The sequence below is a fragment of the Pteropus medius genome, unplaced genomic scaffold, assembly GCF_902729225.1.
Source record: "Pteropus medius unplaced genomic scaffold, Ma_sr-lr_union100, whole genome shotgun sequence".
Classification (NCBI taxonomy): Eukaryota; Metazoa; Chordata; class Mammalia; order Chiroptera; family Pteropodidae; genus Pteropus; species Pteropus medius.
In genome coordinates, this window is record NW_024352784.1 from 1,900,075 (window position 1) to 1,925,887 (window position 25,813).

Consider the following 25,813-nt stretch of genomic DNA (forward strand, 5'->3'; position numbering starts at 1 on the left):
TTCTACTATGAGCAAAGAATTCTACTAAGCAAAGTTTAGCTAACAATAACCCCTTATTCTCATGAGACCATATTAATAAGTACAAGTTTATAATTCATTTGAAGGTTAAAATATAATAAAAAATATGGATAAGAGTACAAGATAGTAAGTGATAAACACCAAATATATTTAGCTGAGTAAATTGAACTTAATATATATTATAATGAAATATCTTAGTGATGAATCTCACAGATATAATATTGAGCTATCTTCTGAAGTTTTGTGAACTAAATATATATTAAACTTCACCTAAAAATAATTTTAAAATTCTAAATTTAGGAAGTCACAATCTTACAAGAGAATTCTGCTCCTTCAGACTATAATGCCATTCTACCACAACTCCACTTTCCCTACTTTCTTTTTGACGGGGGTTCCTGGACTTGAATGGGCACATGCCTGGATCTCCATCCCCTTTTGCTGCCTCTATTTAACTGCCCTTTCTGGAAATACCTTGATCCTGTTTGTAGTCTTCACTGAACCAAGCCTCCATGAGCCCATGTACTATTTCCTCTCCATGTTGTCCACCACTGACATTGGCTTATGCATCTCTACACTGGTGACAGTACTGGGAATATTCTGGGTCAATGCCCGGGAAATCAGCTTCAATGCTTGCTTATTGCAGATGTTCTTCATTCACCTCTTCACTTTCATGGAATCTTCAGTGCTCCTGGCTATGGCCTTTGATCGTTTTGTGGCCATTTCTAACCCCTTGAGATATGCTACCATTCTAACTCATGCAAGGATTGCACAGATTGGTTTGGCCGTCATTACCAGGGGGACTGTCATTCTGACACCACTAGTCCTACTTCTTAAGCGTCTATCATTCTGCCACAGTCATGTGCTCCATCACTCCTACTGCTTCCACCCTGACGTGATGAAGCTCTCATGTTCAGATACAAAGATAAATAGTGCATTTGGACTAACTGCAATTATTTCTACTGCTGGGGTGGACTCTATCTTTATCCTGCTTTCCTATGTCTTAATCATTCGCTCAGTTCTCAACATTGCATCCCCAGAAGAGAGGAAAAAGGCCTTCAGCACCTGTATTTCTCATATTACTGCCGTGGCCATATTCTACATCCCTTTGATCAGCCTGTCTTTTGTTCACAGATTTGGAAAACGTGCTCCACCCTATGTGCCCACACTCATTGCTAATGTATATTTGCTCATTCCTCCGGTGATGAATCCCATTATCTATAGTGTGAAAACAAAGCAGATTCAAAAAGCTATGCTCAAACGTGTATGTTCCAAGGGAAGTCACATTTAACAATTATTGCTCCCATAAAGGCCTATTTAAAGTCAGTAAAATTTTATCACAAATTAGAGTTATAAACCTATGCAATTTTAAAGTTGGATGGAACTGGATGTAATCCAATTCAAACATCTCCACAATGTAGTTAATCCTACCTAAGGCAATCATCTTTTCTACACCAAAATACTAATTCAGATTTTCACTACCTCTCAGTTTTCCTATTCCTACAGAGACTAATTAACCTCTCATATCTATGCTGTTTCTGCCCCAAACCACCGATCATTTGTTTTGTTTTGTTTTGTTTTTATTAAATTTATTGAGATGACATCGGTTAATAAAATTATATGATTCAAGAGTACAGTTTAATAAACGTCATATGTATACTGCATTGTGTGTTCACCATCCAAAGTTAAATTTCTTTCTATCACCATATATTTGACCCCTTAACTTTTATCCATTTTCACCCCTCCCCCTTTTCCTTCTGGTAACCACTAAACTATTTGTGTCTGAGTTTTTGTTTTTTGTCTTGTTCATTTGTTGCTTTCAGTTTCATATCCCACATATAAGTCAAATTATATGATTCTCTGCTCTTTCTGACTTATTTCACTTATTTCACTTATCAGCATGATAATCTCAAGATCCATCCATGTTGTCACAAATGGCAGTATTTCATCTTTTCTTATGGCTGAGTAATATTCCATTGTGTGTGTGTATAAATATATCACATCTTCTTCATCCAATCATCTATCAAAGGACACTTTGGTTGTTTCTATGTCTTGGCCACCGTGAATAACGCTACTATGAACATGGGGTTGAATGTATCTTTATGGATAAATGTTTCAAAATTTGGGGGTAAATACCCAGAAGAGGGATTACTGAGTCGTATGATAATTCTATTCTTAATTTTTGAGGAAACTCCATACTGTTTTCCGTAGTGGCTGTACCAATTTACATTCCCACCAGCAGTATATGAGGGTTCATTTTTCCCCACAACCTCTCTAACATTCGTTATTGCTTGTCCTGTAGATAATAGCCATTCCAACGAGTGTGAGGTGATAGCTCGTGGTTTTGATTTGCATTTCCTTAATAGCTAGTGAAGTTGAGCATTTTTTTATATATCTATTGGCCATTTGTGTGTCTTCCTGAGAGAAATGTCTGCTCATTTCTTCTGCCTATTTTTTAATTGGATTGTTTGAGATTTTTTTGTTTTGAGTTGTATGAGTTCTTCATGTATTTTGGATATTAACCCCTTATTGGAGGTGTCATTTACAAATATGTCTCTCATTCAGTTGGTTGCCTCTTTGTCTTGTTGAAGGTTTCTTTTGCTGTGCAGAAGTTTCTTAGGTTGATATAGTCCCATTCATCTATTTTTGCTTTTATTTCCCTTGCCTTTGAGGTCAAATTCATAAAATCCTCTCTAAAGCCAAGGTTCATGAGTTTAATACCTACATTTTCTTCAATGCAATTTATTGTCTCAAGTCTTATATTTAGGTCTTTGATCAATTTTGGGGTAAGGCCAGAGGTATTACACTGACTGACTTAAAATTATACTACAAAGTGACGAAAATAGCATGGTATTGGCAGAAAAAATAGACACACAGACCAATGGAACAGAATTGAGAGCCCAGAAATAAACCCAAATATATATGGGCAAATAATTTTTGACAAAAGAGCCAAAAATATACAGTGGAGGAAAGAAAACATCTTTAATAAACAGTGGGAAAATTAGAAAGCCACATGCAAACAAATAAAACTAGAACATCATTCACTTTGAATTAATTTTCCAAATATCCAGCTCAAATGAAATTTAAAAACAAATTAATAAACATCTTTCAGGTTTATTTTTCATACACCACTTCAATGAAATAACAACTTTTTTCTATAATAAAGTCCTTCACAATTTGGGTTCAACTTTCTTTTAAAGTTTAATCTATCTCTTTTTCTTTTGCATACTCTACAGTCTAGGAAAACTAGTCTGCTAACTTCTCTGTCATGTATATGAACTTTTCTAATGGTAGGCTTTATTGTTGACTCCATTTCAACCTTGAAATTCACTCCTCCACCTTGAAATTCTACTTTTGTGTCAAGGCTCATCCTTAAATATGGTCTTCATTAAATTTTTCATGATTGCTCCAATGATATCTGATCTCTCCTTCCCGTAATTTGCTTTTCATAGAGTTTTCTCTGTATCTCTTTTGCTTTTATGCATTTTTGATCATATGTTTTACATACATATTATTATTACTTCCACAAAGCTGTAAATTCCCTAAAAAAAAAAACTTTAATTTTTGTGAAGCCACTACAATACTTAGAATACCTTTCATAGAACAGATACTCAATAATAGTTGTAGAATCGAACTAAACAAAATAGACTATCAAATAGTCTACCTGAATCATTTCGGTGATAAATCATTGAATTCAATGTTTGGCATGTATAACATAAGAAATTTCTCTTCTTCCGGATTCCAGTTTTTCTGCCCATGTTATCTAGCAATTGATCATAGCTCTGATTTTCCGAACCATATAAGTAAAGGACAATTTTGGAACCTAAGATCTCAGTCTCAGGAACTCATCGCAGTTTGCATAAGGCCAAATTTGACATGAACAATTCAAGCAATTGTGTGTGAATAAAAAGTTTCTCAAAACTAACTGCTTTGCTGTATATTTTTTAAATTCCCAGATGCCTAAGACAAAAACTAATGAGCCATTCTCAAATGCTCACTCACCCTTTGCTCTTGCATCCAATGAATCTGTATTTCTTTTCTATTCTAACACCAAAACATCTCTTCATCTCTACTTTTGGATTTAATCTAGGACACCAAAATTTTTAAACTAAATCAGAGTTTTCTTACAGGTTTATAGGTCTCTAACTTTTCCCCTTTCCTTCTTCTGTTTTCCATAAAATAATCAGGAAACTAACTTTTTAAAAGACTTGTGAATTAAATTTTAGTTCTATGAGAAATAATAAATATGTGCTCATAAATAAAATATTTTATAGAAAAGGCCAGTCTTCCTTGATACATTCCCTCAAGTTTAGTCTTTTTCTACATTCTCCATAGCAAACCACTGCATAAGTTTGATTTTTTATCCTACCTTTTTTATGCATTTATATCCACAGGTACAGAGAAAATAAAATTTAAAGAAAAATGTAGCAATTGTATTTCAGATAGTAAGAAAATGTCTTGGGATACTTTGCCTGTTGTTTCAAAAACTACGCAAAACCAAGAGAAGCTCTTTATTCAGAATTCCTGCATATTTCCCTCTTTCTCATATCTTCTATTTGACACCTTTCTAGCTAGGTAGTAGCCCCATGTGTTTCCAAACTCCATTAGCTAGTTCTCTCTAGGCATCTATAGTATCTATTTGGTAAACTACTTCTGGATTGCTACTTTGTATAGACATAGAAATGCTGTGAAATGCTTTCTCTAAAAACTTCCCCAGGCTCAACAAACATCAGCCATAGTCACTAAATGTCCTACCACAATTTAGCTCATTGTCCAGCCAATTCCCTAGATTTTGGTAGTATGATTTACCCCAACCTACTTCACACTTCATTTTTTTACAGAGAATAAGACAATGGCGCACTTTACCATATGAGACATTGCCGAGTCAGAGTATTGTGGCCATAAAGATAGAACTAACAAAACCAAGGACAAATTATACTCTCATTCATCTTCCAACACAACACATATTTACCATCTACTGTAAACCAGGCATTAGGACAGATATTGAGACCTTAAACATGAACAAGATTAGCTTCCTGCTTTAAATTAGCTTATTGAGGAATATAATTTGCAAAGACGTGGTGTCATTGAATGTTTATTATAGATATACCCTCTTTCAAGAAAACTTAATGAAGGACACAAACATTGGATAATTGAAATTACAAAGAACTTTAAAAAGTAACTCTATTTTACTACAACCATGCTATAAAATCACAAACCACCTGACATGGAAGTATATAGGAGGAAGCGAAACTAAAATAATAGAAGTCACTTAATCACGAGAATTTAAAATGTGGTATATTGTTTGAATTAGTAATCAAGTCAATAGTAATATAATATGCACTACATGAAATTTTAATTTATATTCAGTCTTTCTCTCTGCAGAATAACTGTCTAAAATCCCAGGGTATATTGGATGATTTCAATGGTCTCCTTCCCAAAATAGTTATGAAAACTATATTCATACACTTTTTATATGTGCTCAACATTTATATTTTTCTGGTGTGTATTTCAATATTAACCATAGCAACCAAAAAGAAAACAACTTCATCAATTGCAGTACATAAAACCATATGAGAGAACAAGAAGAGTTAGGCCTGCAGAGTGACTCTGAAACAGAAAGGCAACAGAAGCAAATACAAATGGTCAGAAAGATCCCTTAGGAATGGGTATTTCTTGGGAATGACTCTCTTGAGAATGAGTTCCTCATAGATACCCTCCACTCTGGGAGCTGAAGGGGACATCAGAGCCCTCTCTTTCACATACTTTTCACTTGATGTAAGTACAGGGACATCAGAGAGACAATGGATATGCATTAATGTTAGAAAGTTTATGTGGGCCCATTTTTCAGCAAGAGATTTGGCCTCACCAGAGGGAGTATTTCTGAGGGAAATTATAAGATAATAACCATGTACACACAAGGTGCTGTGGAATTGCCTCTGGTTTAAGAATTTACAGTGAAGGTCCTAGTAATTTATTACTGTTTTGGCACAGCTTAGAAATAAAGAATAGAGATTCTTTTTCAATGTCCTGGATATTTTTTTCTGAAAAAATTTATAAACAGTGAAATTCTGAAAAAAATCCAGGGTATGTGATTAATTTGAAATTTGCCAGGTATTCTCTAGATAAGATAAAATATCTAAAATTTATTTTCCATGGTGCTAGACATGGAGAGTCCAACTAGAGACTCAAAAACTAAATTTTACCCATCAATATAGAATTCTGCCATAAAAAGAAAAACAATATACTTTCTTTAAGTAAAAACATAAAATATGAGATACTTGGGGTTATATGTTGAGCTCTAAAGAGATAAATAATTTATCTGAAACTAATAGTGATTTATTAGTAGTAAGACATGAGGTTTTAGTTCTTTTTTCTTGTAGTGGGGATAATGTTGATCCATTCAGATTAACCTACTACAACCCACTTAAAAATATGAAACATTCAAGTCAAGCCGATAATAAACAGATGCATTTGAAGTCAGTTAACGTGGGTTAAATATGTCAGCAGTGGCTGCAAAACTAAGCAGAGTTAATCAAAGTAACCCATAGCTCAAATCCATGATTGCAGCAGGTCTCATTATACATTATGCACTATTAGTTTAACGAGTAATCTTAATATTTTAACATGCGAGGTAATATTGACAAGGACAAAAATGAATTTGTATACACACAAACAAAGATTTAAATTGACTTTCCTAATTTTTTAAACATTCCATGCGTGTAAATAGAAAATTATTTAAAGATATTTAATATTTTGAAGGCATCATGTTGCAGAACTGGTGGTTTATTATTAATAAAATGTAAAAAAATATGAACAAGAAAATAAGTTTGAAATAGAACAACAAAAATCAGGAAGTGTAAAACAAATCTATCAAATACCGTGTGTGAAAAGCATAATACCTACGTATTTTTTATGACTAGAGACAGAGAACAATGATAGTATATGGTTGTTGAAGGGGAAAAAAATCACACGAATACTTGATATTTTAGTAATTCACATGTATATGTTACACAAAAATTGTTTTTTACATTTTTCTACCAATTTTACCACCATGAAGAAACATTGATAGAACTGTAACATGGTAGAACTGTAACATGGTAGAACTGTAACAAACTTTGAATTTATAAAAATGAAATTCAAAGGCTATCTTTTCCACTGTATGAAATATTATGATTTATTTATCACTCTAATTTTTACTTTCCTGGATGGAAAAAAACTGAAATCTAATAAGCAATATAATTTTTTAATTAAATGAGATAAATCATGTAAAGTATATAATTTCTGTAAAGCCTGGGATTCAATAATGATAGGTCTTAAGTATCTTGCAATGTAATTATAATTATTATCATCTTCAATTTATCATTTAAAACATCATCAAACACATTCTGTTATTATTGTAACTTCCCTCCCCTTTCACACTATATTAGTCAGGGTTCTCAAAGATACAGAACCAATAGGACATGCATAGATGTTAGGTCGGTAGGCAGATAGATAGATTACATAGATAGGTGATAGATGATTGACAAATAGAAGAGATAGAAAGAGAGATACAGAGATACAGAGATACAGATATAAAAGGAGATATATTGTGAAAAATTCACGTGATTGTGGAGACAGAGAAGTCTCACAATCTGCTGTCTGCAAGCTAGAGTCCCAGGAAAGCCAGTGGCATAGTTCCAGTACAAATCTGAAAACTTAAGAACCAAAATTGATGGTGTGAGTTTCAGTCCACGTCTGAAGGCCAGAGAGCCAGGAGTGCTCATGGTGTAAGTCGCAGTTCAAGGGCATGAGAATACTGAAGTCTCAGCTCAGCATTCAGGCAGAGAGAATTTTCATTTCCTCTGCCTTTTGGTTTTATTCAAGCCCCTAACTAATTGAATGATGACTACCCACATTGGAGAGAGAAATCCGCTTTACTCAGTCTGTGGATTCAAATGCTAATCTCTTCCACAGACACATCCAAAAACTGTTTAAACCCATATTTAGGCATTCTGTGGCCCAGCCAAGCTAACACTTAGAATTAACACACACACACACACACACACACACACACACACATTCATTTCTTGCCAACTCTACTTAGAATTCAGGTCTCTATTTAGACATCATTATTTACTAAAATCCATTCCTTAACACCCACAATGAACTTGTCTTCTTGATGTGTCCTGATAGCATACTAAATTTACTTTTTATGCTAAATCCTTGTTACTTGTCTGTACCCCTAGCCGACTAAGTATTTTAGGGTCACAGAGGTTGTTGTGCTTAACATCTAATTTTCTAGGCCTGGTCTACAGTAGATGTACAATACATATTTGTGTTTAGACAAAGTGACCGTTTTGTCATCTAGTTTTGGAAGCTCAATATTGCACTGTTTCTGTCTCATTCCATGCTTTAGAGCATCACTTCTTAAAGGAGCATCTTGCAAGCTCTCTCTTGCTGGTTCTAGGTTTACCTTCTGTATGGCATACAGATCAAATGTAATTCTTCTCAAATATAACATTTCAGCCATTTGAATATAACCATGTATTTATTCTTAGTTTTCTCTTGGCTGATTATAAACCTTATAATTTTCAAGTGCTATTGTTTTTAATATACACATCATTTTTTTCTTCGATTCACTTTGACAGGAATAAGACAGATAAAATTAATGAGTTGTTTTTAGGCAACTAGAAGATCATTTTATAAAATTAATGTCATCTTGAGGAAGAAGTAAAATATCTAAGGTACTTTTCAATTCTAAAATTCTATAATTACATATAACTCTGAGATATTATAAGTAAAAACATTTATAGCCAATGTCCTAAGTCACCTTGGAGGAGACTTCCAAAACCAAAATAGTACTTTTTCTTGAACATTACTACTGCTGCTTTCCCACCTATGGACACTGGCTTAAAATATCGACCTTTTTTTTTTATTATTTATTTTATTTAAATTATATCTGCTTAAATTTGAATTGGTGGTTCCAGTCATAAGGTCGTTATTTTTCTAATATAATATTTCCTTATCCTTCTATATGTATGACCTTTAAAATGTTCTTCTGAAATTATCTAATGAATAAGGAAATTTTATTTTTATTTTTGCATATTAATTTTGAATGATGACAGAAACCTGAGTGAGAAATTGATTTTCTTTTACTTAATGTATTTTTCAATCAAATAATAACAAAGTCACTGGAACACAAATCACCTTATAATCAGCAAAGTAACTACTTCATAATCATTTTAACATCATTTGAAATTTTCTGCATAAGGGCCCTTTCCATAATATTTCTTGTATTTAGGATATTAAGTAATGCCCACAAGCTTATTTCTGTAACAACTTTCTAAATTGCAATTGCATAGAATAAGAAAACAATAATAGAGATCATGTGATTCAATCATCTTTAATACAAACGTTAAATAACAAGATCAAAGACACGAGGCTCTTTTGTGCTGAACCCAAACTGAGCAGCCTCGGATGTAAGGTATGTTGGGATCTCAATAGCCTGTGAGAGCAGGAATAAAAGTTGAGACTGCACAGCAATAATCACTAGGATTAAACAAAAAGTAGTCAACAATACAACAGATAGTCACAAGAGGTTTCACAAACTAATATTTTGAGCCAGAATGTTTTAATCACTAAGGAGGTAAGCCTGTGTAGGTATAATACAGCTGTAGGAGTATATTCTCCAAATCAACTAGTTGGGGGCATCATGATTCCAAATGTTCATGAATGACCAATGGGATTTCAATCAATGCCTGGGACTATGAAGAAAGCATTCAGTCTTTGAGACCCAAAGAGAAGAAAATTTAGAGTATTCGGAGCACCATCACAGTGGCTTAGTGAAGAGCTTAGCAAGACTTTCCATTACATAAGGGACTGGATCACAAGATTTAGGTCAATATGAGATAGGAGAAAGGAAGAAGAAAACTTGCCCAGGACCTCACCCTCAAGTCTCATGTCAGATGTTGCCTGATGTTAGAATGGAAAGCTTAACTGTGTTATTTACCTTGATGAAGATATTCTCTGTAAATGTTTTGTTCAGAGGCTATACATAAATAATGATAGCAATGATTGCAAAAACATGAGGCTGGAGAGGAAAGTATCTAATACTAGGCTCTGTATACCCAGGTCACTCTTACCCTTGAAATTTAATACAGTTGCCTCCTAAAGGACTAATTGTTGAAGATGAATTTTCTTTAACAGTTATTGATCAACACAACTACAGGGACAACAGGTAAGAAAATTAAAAATCAAGATCAGAAATGTAACTCTAGAATTGAAACAGCCCTAGCCGAACAGGGGTAAGATCCCTTGACCAAGAAATAATGAACAGAATATCGGATCTAGAACTCATATAAAATTATTTCCTTAAATAAAATTATTTTCTGAAAAGGCTATATAACTTTAAAATGTAAAATAAATTTCCATGATAATGTACTAGTAGTAACACGAATATTCAAACTTGCACGTTTTTTATTAAATAGTAAATCTTACTTTTAAAAACTAATATTACTTTGAGGTCTTCATTAAATTCTTGGTATTTTCAGATTATCTCAATCCAATTCTCCCTCTATATGGAGAGTACAACAGCATAGGGAAAGAAAATGCTTAGGGTCAAAGTGTAAGATGACAAAAAGTACCCCTGAGATTTAAAAAAAAAAAAAGATTCTCTGTTGTGAATCAGGAAACAAAAATCATGGAGGGCAAGCTCAATATAGGAAAAAGAAAAGAAAGAAAAACCAGAGAGCAAAAAAAGGATAAGGTTTTAAGGATAATTCCCAATTTGATTTATCTAACTACAGTTAATAGAAATCACAATAAAATTGCTGAATGGTGTTTTCATTTCTCATTCTAGGACATTTTATTTCAACTGAATTATTATTCCACAGTAATTATGTCATCTTTTACTAACATCACTTCCCCATCTCTGATATTTTTCCTGACGGGAATTCCAGGACTAGAAGCTGCCTATGCCTAGATCTCCATCCCCTTCTGCTGTCTCTATATAACTGCCCTCTCCAGGAATGGCATAAGCTTATTTGTCATCATCACTGAGTCAAGTCTCCATGAACCTATATACTATTTCCTCTCTATGCTCTCATCCACCAACCTGGGGCTTGTGTATTTCAACACTAGGCACTACACTGGGCATATTCTGGTTCAACGCAAGACAGATCAGTTTCCATGCCTGCGCTGCCCAGACATTCTTCATTCAACTCTTTACTGTCATGGAGTCTTCAATGCTCCTGGCAATGGCCTTTGACCACTTCATTGCCATATGTAACCCACTGAGATATACTACCATCCTGACTGATTCCGGAATTGTTAAAATGTGGTTTGCCATTCTTGTCAGGGGAATAGTGATCCTAATGCCTCTGGTTCTGTTTCTTAAATGACTATCCGTCTGCCAAAACCATGTGCTCCATCATTCCTATTGTTTCCATCCTGATATAATCCAGCTCTCATGTTCTGACAATAAGATCAATAGTGTTTTGGGACTTACTGCCCTCATAGCTACTGCAGGAGTACACTCCATCTTTATTCTCCTCTCCTACATCCTGATTATTAAGACCATCCTGAGCATTGCTTCCCCAGAAGAGCAGCATAAGGCCTTTAGCACTTGTATCTCCCACATAGGTGCTGTTGCCATCTTCTACATCCCTCTCATTAGCCTATGCTTTGTCCATAAGTTTGGGGAAAAGGCATCTCTTTGTGTACATACTCTTATGGCCATTTGTATTTACTTATTCCACCAGTGATGAATCCCATTATTTATAGCGTGAAAACCAAGCAGATCCAAAGGGCCTTTAAAAAAGTTCTATTTCCTAAGGTGTCTGAGGTCTGACTCTAACACCTATGCAATAAAATCTACTCCTTAGCTATCTTTTCTAAGACCTAGTATTTAATCAATATGATCTCTTCTATTAGTGACCTGGAAAAAAAAAATAGGTGAGGTGGAGTGGATAAGGGATGTCGTTTGGCTGAATTTTTTTTTTTATTTTCAATCTACTTTTTTTATTTTCAATCTCCACTAATCCACTTTTTAGGAATGCACAATGAAATATCCTAAGAATATGGAAATGTTAGTAAAGTTTTGAAAGCATGAAAGACAGTGGCTAAAATAAACACTTTGCTCATTAGACCAAGCTTCTAAAACTTTTCTTAAAATAATTCATGTCTTTCAGTCCTGTTTTGTTTTCTGAAAGTCTATATAATAGTTTTGTTTAATTTTAGAATGAATTATATCTTGTTATCTAAAATTTTTACATATAATTTAATTAGCATTGATTCATTCTTTTATTTACTGAGTATCTACTATTACTAGACATTGCACAATATGATAGAGTGGTGGAGACAAACAAGATATTGTCATAACTAGTGAAAGATGTAGATAAAAAAGTAACCAATCAAAATCCGAAGTACTGTGTGATGTGTTACAATATATGTATATAAGCAGGAGGAGTAATAAGAACATATAAGAAGAATGTTTAATCCAACCTGAGAAGATCAGGAAACCATCACAAAGTGTGGTTTGAACTATAAAGAAATGGAGAGACCAACTTTCAGAATGGCAGCATGAGATTTGTGAACATGATCCCCAGGGAAACAAACATAAACAATGAAAATTATATATAAATGTAGGTATAAACATTTAAATTCTCTAGAAATTAGCCTGAGGGCATGTAGCAAATGAAAAATCATTTATTCAAGAAAACCTGTTAAATCACTGTAAGAATAGTCGGAGTTTGTGGCACTTAGATGCAGCCCACTTTTGTCCCCACAGCTCAGCATATTAATAGCTCTACTCCAGGTGGTATAGCCAATCCCTGAGCACAGGGCTTCCTTCCCCATTTCCACACCCCATCCCTGTCCCCACCCACTCTCCACATAAAGCTATGGTATCTCCCAGGAAGGGCAGACCACAGTATTTCTCATTCCCCATGCCCCAGCTCCAACCTTGGATGCTAACCTAAATTCCAGGTAAGCACAGTCAAAAAGTCAGTGGCTCTCTTCATCCACCCAGGCCTAATCATATGACATAAGCCTTATTCCAGGTATGGCAGTCAAAGAATACTGGGGCCCCACAACCTTTCCCAGCTGTGTCATAAGGCAGAGCAGCAAATTGAAAAGCTAAAAAGACTGTATGCTCTCTTGCCTAGTGCCATGCATGTCAAGCAAGGGTTTAACCCCAAGAGAAGTGGGCCACAATGAAATTAAATTATAAATCAATAACAAAATTTTTTTTGGAAATTCACAAATATTTGAAAATTAAACAATAGGCTAATTAATAATCAGTGGGCTAAAAGAGAAATCACAAAAGGAATTAGAAAATACCTTCCTTGAGATGAATGAAAACCAAGATGCAAGATATCGAAATTCTGAAGTGAAGCTAAAGAGTGCTTAGAGGAAACTTTATAGCAGTAAATGCCTATGCTGAAAAAGGAAATATCTAAAATTGACTACCTAAACTTCCACTTTAAGATACTGGGTGAGGAGGATGAAAAAAAGAAAATAATAATGATTAGATTAGTGGAGATTAATGAAATAGAGAATTGAAAAACAATAGCTAACATCAACAAAACCAAAAGTTATTTCTTTGATAACAGTAAATTAGCAATTTTAAAACTTCCAAAGAAGAAAACCACAGATCTAGATAGATTTACTAGATCTAGGTCTGAATAGATAGATTCACCAGGTCTAGATAGATAAATTAACCAAATCTAAATAAAATAATAATATCGATTCTTTACAAAATCTTTTAAAGAAGAGAAGAGGCGAGAACACATCCTACCTCATTCTAGAAGCCATTTTGCCTTAATGTCAAAACCAGAACACAACATCACAGAAAGAATATTAAAAATCAATATATCTTGTGAATACAGATGTAAATATCCTCAATAAAATACTATCAAAACAAACTCAGCAACATGAAAAGGATTACGTATAATGACTAAGTGGGATTCATCCTAGAAATTAAGGTTGATTTAACATTTGATGTATAGAATATATGTACTTTATTATATATATGATGTATGTAATTACAAAGACAATAAAGAACAGAAACTATATGATCATTTCAATAGATGAATAGGTGCAGAAAAAGATTTTGACAAAATTCAACATTTATGATAAAAATGCTCAAAAATTAGGAAGAAAAAAGGAATTTCCTCAACTGATAATAGATTCTTAAAAATCCATAAGTAACATTATACTTAAGGGTGAGAGACTGAATTATTTCCCCTAATATGATAAACAAAACAAGGATGTTCACTTTCACCAATTATTCAACATTGTATTGGAGGTTCTAGCCAAGTCAATTGGAAAAGACAATAAAATAAAACCTATGCAGATTTACTTCTGTCCTTCTAACCCCAACTTGTCTATTTGTGCCACATTTTAGGCCACAAAGAAACTTGTCTCTCTGAAGAAAATGGTGATAGAAAATCTCCAACTTAAAATTTTTTTCATAACTCATAGTCTTCTAACCTAAAGCTAACGTGATCATTTGGGATGCTCTCATCCCAAGCATGAGACTCAATACTTTAACTCAAAAAGTGGCATTTTATTAATTTATAAAATGATCAGTACTAAAAAAACATTGAAAAACTCATCTAGTCCTTTGTTGCACTAGGAAGAACTTTCAGCACAGCCCTGCGTATCTGTTTGGTCTTCACACTGTAGATTATAGGATTCATCACAGGGGGGAGCAGCAGGTAGGCATTGGCAATCAGAGTATGTACATAGGGTGGGGCCTGTTTCCCAAATCTGTGAACAAAGGACAAACTGATCAATGGGATATAGAATACAGCAACAGCCCCAACATGGGAGATACACGTGCTAAAAGCTTTCTTCCTCTCTTCTGGGGATGCAATGCTGAAGACAGTCTTAATAATCAAAAGATAAGAAAGGATGATAAAAACTGAGTCCACCCCAGCAGTTGTGATCAGAGCTATCAGCCCAACTGCACTATTGATCCTGGTGTCTGTGCATGAGAGCTTCATCACATCAGGGTGGAAACAATAGGAGTGATGGAGCACTTGGCTATGGCAGAATGAGAGACGCTTAAGAAGCAATACCATAGGAGTCAGTATTAGTGTTCCCCTAGTGATTATTGCCACTCCAATCTGTGCTATTTTAAGATCAGTTAAGATAGAGGCATATCTAAGAGGATTAGAAATGGCCACAAAACGATCAAAGGCCATGGCCAACAGCACCGAAGACTCCATGACAGTGAAAAGTTGAATGAAAAACATCTGTGACAAGCAGGCATTAAAGCTGATCTCCCTGGCATTGAACCAGAATATACCCAACATGGTGATCAAGGTGGATACAGACAAGCCGAGGTCAGTGGTGGACAGCATCGAGAGGAAATAATACATGGGTTCATGGAGGCTGGGCTGAGTGACAATGACAAAAAGAATCAGGCTATTTCCTGAAAAGGCAGTTATATAGAGAAAGCAGAAGGGAATGGAGATCCAGGTGTGGAAGGCTTCCAGTCCAGGAACACCAGTCAGCAGGAAAACAATAGAAGAGGTTGTGGTATTCTGGAAAGTCGACATGTTGAACTCAAACTGCAGAATCTTAATCTAAGTGTTCTTCAATGATAAATTATACTTCTTTATAATGCATTCAACCTGAAAATAATTATTTCGGCAGGTAAACATTTATAAAATACAATACTTATATGATATAAAAAGCTTGTAAAGATTTGTTTAAAAAAGAAAACCAGACCACATCTAATAAAAGAGGAGAATAAGAAATAAGAAATGAACAATTATATAAGGATATAGAATTTATATGCAAATAAATCCAGCAATGATCCATTTTATTTAAACTCAAATATCTCTTCAGTGTGATTGTACCCATCATTTCACATGGTAGCCAGTCAATAAGTATTTGTGGAAATATGTCTTATAGGGTTGTACAGAATTTCAGATGAACAGCAAAAAGTATGGGCACTGATTCTATATACTCAATAAATAAAACAAGTTTGTCTTCTGGTGGCCCCAAAAGAAATCCTCTCTTCATCTCTTGGATACTTTCTTTCAATTAGTTTGATTATGTCCAATCATAATAAAGAACTAACATTTGTTGAGTCCCTACTATCTGTTAATAGACATGATAATATCCTGTATGGAGATATGTACTATTTACAATACCATAACTTGAACTGTACCTAATTAACTTTCATACCATAAAAAAATATAAGCAATCAAGACAATTACAAACAGAACGTTTTTGGTATAAAGGATCTCAAAGGTCAGTATTATGGATTTTTGATGTTATGAATTTTTATTTGGCATCCCAAGTGAATTTTTAGGATCACATATTCTAAACTCTGATGGGTTCAAGTACAAATTGATGTATTTATTGACTGAGTTAACCATATGATGTTACTAAACTGTGTGTGCCTGGACTTCTCTGTCTCTAAAGAAATAATAATATGCATACCCCATAAAATTATTGTGAGGATTAAATTAGTTAATGTATGTGAAAAACTCAGGAGGATACCTCACTGTGATATAAAAGTTCACCAAATATTAACTATTATCACTATTATCACTTTTTTTTCCTATATCCAGGAACTACAGCAATATGCTCATGAGTAATTTTCCTGCCCTGAGTTTAAGGGTTTCCATGCTTTCCCCACGTTGATGCCAGCGTGATCTTGAAAATATATCTTCACATTGTTCCTCATACAGAGCTCTTCATTGTCTTCATCACAAAGTTGAATCTCTTAATCTTCATCTCTTTATTATAGCAGTCAAGTATCTTCCCAATCTGACCAAAACCTATTCTTGCTGCTCCCTACTCTCTTTCCAACCCTGGGAACTTTTTCATATAGTCAGTCCGGGCTTTTCCTACGTCACTAAACTACCAACTGTAGCAGGTTTTTTCACAACGCTGTATTTTCTTTAATCACGTACTTCTCACTCTTCTTCGAAAGATCCTAAATTCTTCAGACTCACTATTTGTTCCTTTGATCCATTTATAAATTTAACGTTAATTTATTTAATTCTGGAAGCATTTTATGACATCACCTTCTGTATATCAAGTTAGAAGGAATTGCTTCTTTCTCTGGAGTCACATTTTTTTTTACATCGTTTTTTATTTATACATCTGGAATAGTGGTCATTCCATTGTGTTATCATAAGTTATTTGAAAATACGCCTCTTCAACTAAAATAAGCTAATAGAAACTAGGTCATTGCTTTTCATCATTGTACTCCCAATATCTTGCACTATATTGTGCAGTATGAGAAGATAATAGATATTTTTTGAGAGAGATTAAATCCCAGAGTTGTAGACTGACCCAGAATTAAAAAAAAATACATTAAGATCTCAACACATTACAGCTTTGACTATTTAATTCATGCTATGTAGCCTGAAATTACATATCTATTAAAAGAATATCACTGAACTCTCCTTTACTCTCAAACAATGAGTTGCATGTATGTGTGTGTGTGTTGGTTTTTTTGATGGAAAAGTCTGTCCTAGTATTCTAGGGTAAACTTTTATGTGCCTCCTTCCATTTTTTTATAGTAATTCTCTTCTTACATGAAAATGATCATCCAGTCTCACACCAAAAGCATGTTGCAGGTTCTGAGCAGGACTACCTTGAGTTATTTCTCTCCTCTTATTACAGAAAGTCACTGATATGGTTGTAGGGTCAGGCAAACCTAGGTGCAAATGCTGGCTCTGCCACAAACTAGCTGAGGGTCTCCAAATAAGCACTTTACATTAGATTCTACTTTGTGAAATTAGTAGTTTACCAAAGCATTAATTTTTATGGGTTACACGTGATAACATTTATAAGGCATTTAATCTGCTAACTAGAAAATGGGAGACATTTAGTAATGGTAAAGGTTGATGAAGATGAGGATGATATTGGTAGTGGACAGTGGCCATAGTGCCAGAGGCTTTTAGATGATGGTTTTGAAATGTGGCACGACAAACCTGAAAACTCACTATTACATGGGCAGACTAACAAATTATATAAGCATCAAGACATGTGGTCCATAGACCACTGGAAACCATTCAGAACATAATGTCCCCAAGTACAGATTTCAGGGAAAAGTTTTCCATAGGTTTCCTTAGGTTTCCACAAGAGCTCATTGTAGTTAATAAATCTTCTTCATTCTTAAAGGAAACAGATATGTGTAAAGTCTGCTATTTCCCTGAATGTAGTAGCTTTACTTACAAAGTATGAAGATGTGGTCTTCCCCACCCTATTTGCCAAGAAGGGCCTCAGAATCTGGGGAGGTGTTTACTCAGAGATAGATGGCATATATAAGGAGCCATGACACAGGCCACCTGAAATCTCCTAATCAGAAAACTCCTGGGAAATAGGACTGTTCTGATTAATGCAGGGAGCTCTATTAGCAGAGCTTGGGAATAGGACTAGCTGTCCTTTTTTTCTCCCCTTTCACAGCATCCCATTCTTTTTCTTTTGAGATTGCGCATGTGTTTTGAGATATTGCCTGAGAATGCTGCTTAAGGTTTATTTTTGTTTGGTAAAAGTCTTCAGGTAGAGGATTATAAAATACAATTAAAAACTTTAAAGTATATGTAAATTAATAGGTAAGTATCTTTTAGATATAGGAATAATCAGAATGAATTTAATTTTTGTAGTCGTTTTTTAAGACTTTGTTTTTATCAGGATAATTTTGGCCTCGTAAAATGAGTTGGGAAGTATTGCCTCTTCTTCAACTTTTTGGAAGAGTTTGGGAAGGATAGCTATTAAATCATCTTTGATGTTCAGTAGAATTCACTGGTGATGCCATCTGGTCCTAGACTTTTTGGGAGGTTTTTTATGATTGTTGTAACTTTCTTTACTGTCAATCAATCTATTTATAGTTTTCAGTTCTTTATGATTGAGTCCAGAAAAGACGTATATTTTTAAGAACTTGTTCATTTCTTCTAGGTTATTAAATTTGGTGGCACATTGTATTGTTGTATGATCCTTTGTATTTTTGTGGTATCTGTCATAGCTTCTCTTCTTTCATTTTTGTTTTCATTTGTGTCTTTTTTTCCCTAATGAGTCTAGCCAGGGGGTTCTCAATTTTATTGATCTTTTCAAAGAAACAGCTCTTTGTTGTATTAATCTTTTCTATTGTCTTTTTGTTTTCAATTTCATTAAATTCTACTCTAATTTTTATTATTTCCTTCCTTCTGCTGACTTTGGGCTTTATTTGTTCTTTTTCTAGTTTTTAAAGATGTAATGTTAACTTGCTGAGATCTTTCTCCTTTCTTGAGAAAGATTGTAATGATAGAAACTTCCTCTTATTACTCCTTTTGCCATGTCCCAAAAGTTTTGATATGTTGCATTTTCATTCTCATTTGTTTCTATGCATCTTTCAAGAGCAGTTTTAAATTCACAGCAAAATTGAGATAAAGATACAGGGAATTCCCAAGTGCACCTGCCCCCAGGCATGCATAGCCTTCCCCATTAGCAACGTCCCCCAACAGATAGTACATTTGTTACAACTAATGGACACATCATTATCACTCAAAGTCCACAGTTCTTCTTAGATTTTTTTAATTATATGATCCTTAAACCACCCTTGACTTTTCTTGCACTGTAACTAATGAATCCGTATAACTATTTTTGGAAAGATCAATTTAAATGCCTCTTTCCCAGCTCTGAGAATTTTTTCCTATATCCAGACCACCAAGAACATATAAATAGACAGCTTCCACTACAGAGCTTCACATTCATTGCTATCACAATTTGCATTAGGTCTGTCTTTTTGTTTTTTTGTTTTTTTTGTTTTTTTTTTAAATAAAAGAACTGAGGCTAAGATTAAAAAACTGAGGCTCAGAGGAACCATTTTACTTTCTCACATTCATCCAACAAGACGATAACAGTTTTAGCAATTCAACTTTTTTCTTTCTGCCTCTAAATGCCATACTTTTTTCGATCCTTATTTTAAAGAACTTAATTTTTTAAAAATGTGAAATGAATGAATACATACTCATGACTGTAGATTATATTTGTAAATATTTTATATTTTTCTATATTAAATATGTTTATATATTTACATATAAATATATAACTTTATATATTTATATAATATATTTTATGTAATATATAAATTTATTTAATATATAATATATAATATTTATATATAATATATAATATATATTTATATATATTTTAAACATTGCAGCAATTATTTTTAAATTGACATAATAAATAAATTTGGTGAATACAAAGTTTACCAATTTCCTCTGAACTGTTGGTTTTATAAACTGTCTGGAGATTATACAGTCTCTGATGTATTCGGAAAATATTTCAATGCACTACACACTGACTTTATGCAAACAAGAATTCTTGGTTCTGGAAGAGGAAATCTTGGATTCTGTACCCTGCTCTTTGAAGAGTCATCCCAAGCAGCATCAGAGTCTTTTTTATTTATTCATTTGTTTGTCTGTGTATTTATTTATTTTTTAATAAATTTGATGTGTAACATTATGTAAATTTAAGGCATACAGTATATTACTTTGATACATTTATATATTGTAACATGATTTTTGATGTAGCGATATTTATTATATTACATAATTATATATAGTATAATGTTATTGTCAAATTCATTATACTGTGCAATAGAGCCTTATGGCTTTTTTACGACTTGTTACAAGTTTGTTCCTTTAAACACCATTACTCTTATCTACCCCCAGCCCCAGGTAATCATCATTTTACTGTTTTTTACAGGTTTAGCTTTCTTAGATTCCACATATAAGTAACATCATACAGTACTTACCTTTCTCTTAATATAATGTGTTCAAGGTCTACTTGTTGCAAATAAAAACACGGATTCGTAGGAGAGAACTCTATATACCTATGTCCTGGTAAACTTTTGTGCACTAATAATAGATTACAAAGGGCAATTTATTTTCAATCTAGCTCACTCTAACATCCTCAAAGGAGAGTCCTGGAGAAGAATTACAATTCCAGTTCCTATTCAAGAGCAATTTGACTCTGAACAGCTGCAAGTAGAAACTTTGTATAGGACAAAAGTAAGGGAGAAATGCTGTTTTTGAATTACCCATGTGTTTGCTCACCAGTCATTTGTCAGCATCACAGCAATCCTAAAGCATCCAACACAGGTAGGAAAGGAGTTGCTGAGCATTTCTTTTGTAATTATGAAAATGTTCTAAATGTTTTTGTAGTGATAGTTGCACAATTCTGTGACTATAATAAAAACCATTAAATTCTGCACATTATATATTGTATGTTAATTATATCACAATAACAACACAGTTACATTAAAAACAAAAGAATAATTCAAGATTATAAAGAAAGTGGAGAGAATGCACATGCCAATACTACTCTCACCCTAGAATAAGGAGAATATAGTTTTGAAATAAAGATTATTAGTCAGTAGTATTACTGGATAAGTAAGAGCATAATTAGTGATCTATAAATTTGGAAAATCCAGGAAAGATGGAATAAATGATGAAATAACATTGGTAGATAAAACTACAGCACAAATTTTGTACAAGAGACTATTGAAGCAGAAGTATAAGCTATTCGGAAGTGTTACTTGGAGAACTCCGTTTTAAAATCTGGTTGTTTAACTTCTGTCCCTTTAACTCCAACCTGGCCTTCCTTGTGCCGTATTTTAGGCCACAGAGAATTTGCCTAATGATGGAAAAAGTGAATATGAATGGTTCTACTGCCAAGGCAGATCTGCAATTTCTCTCTCTGGCAACATCCAGAAAGAACAGAGAACCCTTATGCCCAAATGAAAAGCTAATTGCGCATTCTCCCTTCCATGACAGGATATCTCATCCCTTTCTCATAGTACAGAAGGCAGTCAGTCTATAATATATAAAAATAATACCCACAAAAATATGAACAGAAAATAAATATATAGAAAACCACCCCATGAAGAATTCTTAAATACATCATTTCAAGTGAGCTATGAATTGACAGGAAATAGCCACATGTATGCACATACACACTTTAAAGTAACAGAATATTAAATCTGAAATACTACTGACAGTGTCCCCGCATCAGAGCTACACATGCAGCGTATCTTAGAGTACCTTCTTTCATGCACCAGAAACATAAATATGGGGTGGGGAGGCGACAGCAAAGCTCCTGACAACTGTCTTCACATGTTAAGGTATGGCCAGACAGACCACAGCCTAATTTCTTAACCAGCCATAGTTTTAGGCCCATGAATACTTAGAGCTTTTATCTTCATTCAGAAAGAACATACACAAATAAACTAACCCTTTAACAGGAAATATGGAGAAATAACTGAGAACTCTCGATATTCAAGAAAAGTGTCAGCTAGACCACACCTAATTATGTGTGGGAAGAGATAGGGAGAGGAGTGCCAGTATTGCTTAATTTTACAATTTATCACATAGGTTATCAGACAATGAAGATTCATGTCCTGAGCGATTGAGAAAACAGTTTTTCACTTGAAGATTGTGGACACTATGCTTGATGGTCTTTTGCACCTGCACTTTTTAGAGAGAACAAAAAAGTGTTTTCATTTATGCAAAATAGTGCTGCCCCTCATTATGTTAAATCATGAAACTATTCTATATATTTGATAAATAGCTGAAAGGATGGACTATGATGGCCCTGAACATGTTTTTCCTCAAATCCATTTCTTTTTCTTGCTCTCTTCTGCTCAATATCTCTGAAGAGCTAACCTTGCAGGCTGTATTTCTCAGACTTCCATATCAGCTGGATTCAAGCTGAGTTTGGACCATGGGACACATGAGCAGAAGATTGGATTTATCTATACAGAATGAACCTCCCTCCACTTCAAACCCCTTTCTGGGATTTTTGCATAGGCCACACAGCAACTTTATTTTTAGTTCTTACACTCTGAAAAATATTTGGGAATGACTTTCACTTCCAAATCAGACTATTAGTTCCTGGATGCCTGGAAAGGCAAATTCCATCCCCACTCCCCAAGTTTTATTGAGATATAATTGACATATTTCACTGTATCATTTTAAGATACACAGCATAATGATTTGACTTACATACATTGTGCAATCGTTACCACAATAAATTTAGTTAACATTCATCATCTCATATAAGAACAGAAAAAGAAAAAGAATATATATTTTTCCTCGTTATGAGAAATCTCAGGGTTTACTCCCTAACGACTTTCCCATGTACCACACAGCAGCAGTAACTATAATCATCACGTTGCACATTACATTCTTTTTGGATTCTACTACATATAAGCACAAAGTGAACAGTAAATAGGTTGTTTTATCTTTATGTTTTTAATAAAAACAAAGAGCAAAAGAAGAATCCTAGAGAGGAACCAAAGCCTGCCTTTTCCCAGTCTGTAATTCTGGCTATCTGTTCTACTTGCACCAGAAAAAGAAATGTACAAGGCTGTTTACCCAGGTTCCTACAGACCAGTGAACCAAGAGGCCAGATTACCACTCCACCCAACTTTCTGGTCTCAGGTCCTGATAAAGTATAGAGGAAAAGTCCTGCATACACCCTCTATGCCTAGGAACCACCTTGGTGTGGTTCACCCTGGCTGAAGCAGGGTTCATGGTACTAATACCTGGAGTCAAAGGGTCAGAAATTACATTTATCTGTGCCTTAAGTGACTAAATAAATTAGCACCTTTTTCATTTATCTCATGCTTAAAAGAACTCTCAGGTGAAGTTCAAGGAGGAGTATTATTGCCAGTAGGATCAAGTAGCCATTATCTTTACTCACTGAAACATATATACACATATATATGTATGTATGCATGTATGTGTATATGTATACATGTATGTGTATATGTATACACACACACACACATATATCAGTCATAAAACCAATGGGAGACAAAATTCACTCAGATAAATTGTTAAAGAGAGACTTTAACAAAAGATCTAATCGCATAAAGGTGGACAGGGTTAAGAAAACAAACAAGGGATGCTGAGAAACCTGGAGACCAGGGAGAGTTAGAAACCATTCTTAGCCCAGGAACCAAAGGGGAAAGAGAAACATTAAAGCAGAATCTCTGCTCCAACTTTCCTTCTCTTCTTAGTGCCTTCCACTGTATAACCCAACTAGAATCGGTCCACGTGGGAACTTGGGCGATACAGTCCACTTGGACCAACATCCTAGACCATCAAGCAAAGCACAGAGGATGAGCCGTAGGTTTGTTTTACTAGGAAGGGCAGTGAAAATAACAAGCCCAAGTTTCCAGTCAGAATCTATCACCTAAGGATGGATATGGCATATGCTCAGGTGAGAGATACCCTAAAAACAAAGAGCAAGTATAATTTTAAAGAAAAATCCATGAGCAGCCAGCAAACTCCAAACCAGACACTGACACAGATACAACCTAGAACTCTATTCCTAACCATGAAACAGAGACCTAGGTAGTCCTGGGGAAAGTAGGAATTTGACAGAAAGGTGAGAAAGCATCCCCAAGAAAAAACCATTGTCAACTAGCATCCTTCCAGAAGCTTGTATGTAAAAATATTTGGTGAACTGTGGAAGCACTTGTATAGCTTATCATTACTAGTTACTGCTATTCTTATCAACAATCCAGTCCAATTTGGAGCACCTGAGAAGTCCTTGTCATGGTCATACGGAGCTTAATCATGTTACGTGCACATTATCCCATGATGCTGGCTCTGAAAATATTATATCTCAGTTCCAAAACCACCATTCTGTACACTCTGCTATTAATAGAAAGGCAGGGAATCGTGAACCACGATTATCATTTGCCATTTGGTTCCCTGTTATAGTCTGTTACTTGGAGAATGCTGGAAGGAGACTCAAAGGACAAATATCTCCGTTATGTTTGCTTGCCATTCCTGTCGATGCCACAATAGCAATAGTTCTTTGCCTAGTGGCATTAGATCCAGTTTCTAGGTATAATTTTTCCCACACCAATCTCATCATGCTCCCTTGGAAGTAACAGAACCAGTGAGATCCTTTGCCATGGTCTGAGTCCCAGGTCCATGAGGAGTCCTCCTCTGCGCTCCTGAAGTATGAGTTGCCCCTAACCAGAGGTTTGGGTCTTGGCTCCATGTGGTTCATCATCTGAGTTCCTGAGGTACTAGAAACAGAAGGAAAGCTTCCTTCATTGTAGGTCTGAGTGTCAGCACTGGGGACACCCTCCACCAAATTCTAGGCTCTCATAATCTTCTCTTTGTTTCATAGATGTACAAGTAGAAGTGACTTCCTACAGTTATTACCTCTGCATTATTTCTGTGTTTCCTTTGTCCCTTTTCAGTCCTCCAATAACTATTTATCTAGTTCCTTGAATTAAATACTCCCAATTCTAAGCACTGGTATAATTTCTGTTTTCCTGTCTATAGCCTAACATATCCACTTCAACTTTCCTTGAGAGGAGAGTCTAAATACAGCAACATAAATCCAACCAGATTAAACCATGTCTGCATTTGGTTCTTAATAAACTTGGTACTTCAAAGAAAATTACTTTATTTCTAGGTGGTTTTTGTCAAAACCAAGAACAGATTTACTAAGCATTAATTATGATATTTGTATTTCTGAAGAAACCATACAGATTGGAGTTGAATTAAGCAGTTATTTTTCACATAATGCTTGTGCTATAAACCTTTCTTAATAGTGGAGGGAAATTAAGAATATTTGACAAAAAAAAGTTTAGGTTACTGACAAAGCAGTAAAATACGTATTGATGATGATACTAGCTGTTAGAGATAGGGAGGTCTGAGACAAAGAGAAAAAGTAAGAATATTTGAACAATTTAGTAACAATGAGCAATGCACATTATATTTGCAAGATTCAGATGATAAATTCAGTAATTAGCAATTATACACTTTTATTCCCA

The 25,813-nt window shown here is 34.5% G+C and overlaps 2 protein-coding genes and 1 pseudogene across 2 annotated transcripts; 2 read left to right on the top strand and 1 right to left on the bottom strand.

Annotated features, from left to right (window-relative positions):
- The first annotated feature begins 361 nt into the window (after nucleotides 1-361).
- On the top strand, nucleotides 362-1,306 carry LOC120590506 (olfactory receptor 51F2-like). Its single transcript, XM_039848309.1, has one exon. It carries the CDS (start codon nucleotides 362-364, stop codon nucleotides 1,304-1,306), a length of 945 nt encoding a protein of 314 aa, XP_039704243.1.
- A 9,419-nt stretch (nucleotides 1,307-10,725) lies between these two features.
- Nucleotides 10,726-11,845, top strand: LOC120590507 (olfactory receptor 51F2-like; annotated as a pseudogene).
- A 2,767-nt stretch (nucleotides 11,846-14,612) lies between these two features.
- Nucleotides 14,613-15,560, bottom strand: LOC120590508 (olfactory receptor 51F2-like). The gene has a single exon (XM_039848310.1). The coding sequence runs from the start codon at nucleotides 15,558-15,560 to the stop codon at nucleotides 14,613-14,615; it is 948 nt and encodes a 315-aa protein (XP_039704244.1).
- Between the last annotated feature and the right edge of the window lie 10,253 nt (nucleotides 15,561-25,813).

Coding starts and splice junctions, on each gene's coding strand:
- LOC120590506 (XM_039848309.1), top strand. CDS start 362: ATGCCATTCTACCACAACTCCACTTTCCCTACTTTCTTTTTGACGGGG.
- LOC120590508 (XM_039848310.1), bottom strand. CDS start 15,560: ATGTCGACTTTCCAGAATACCACAACCTCTTCTATTGTTTTCCTGCTG.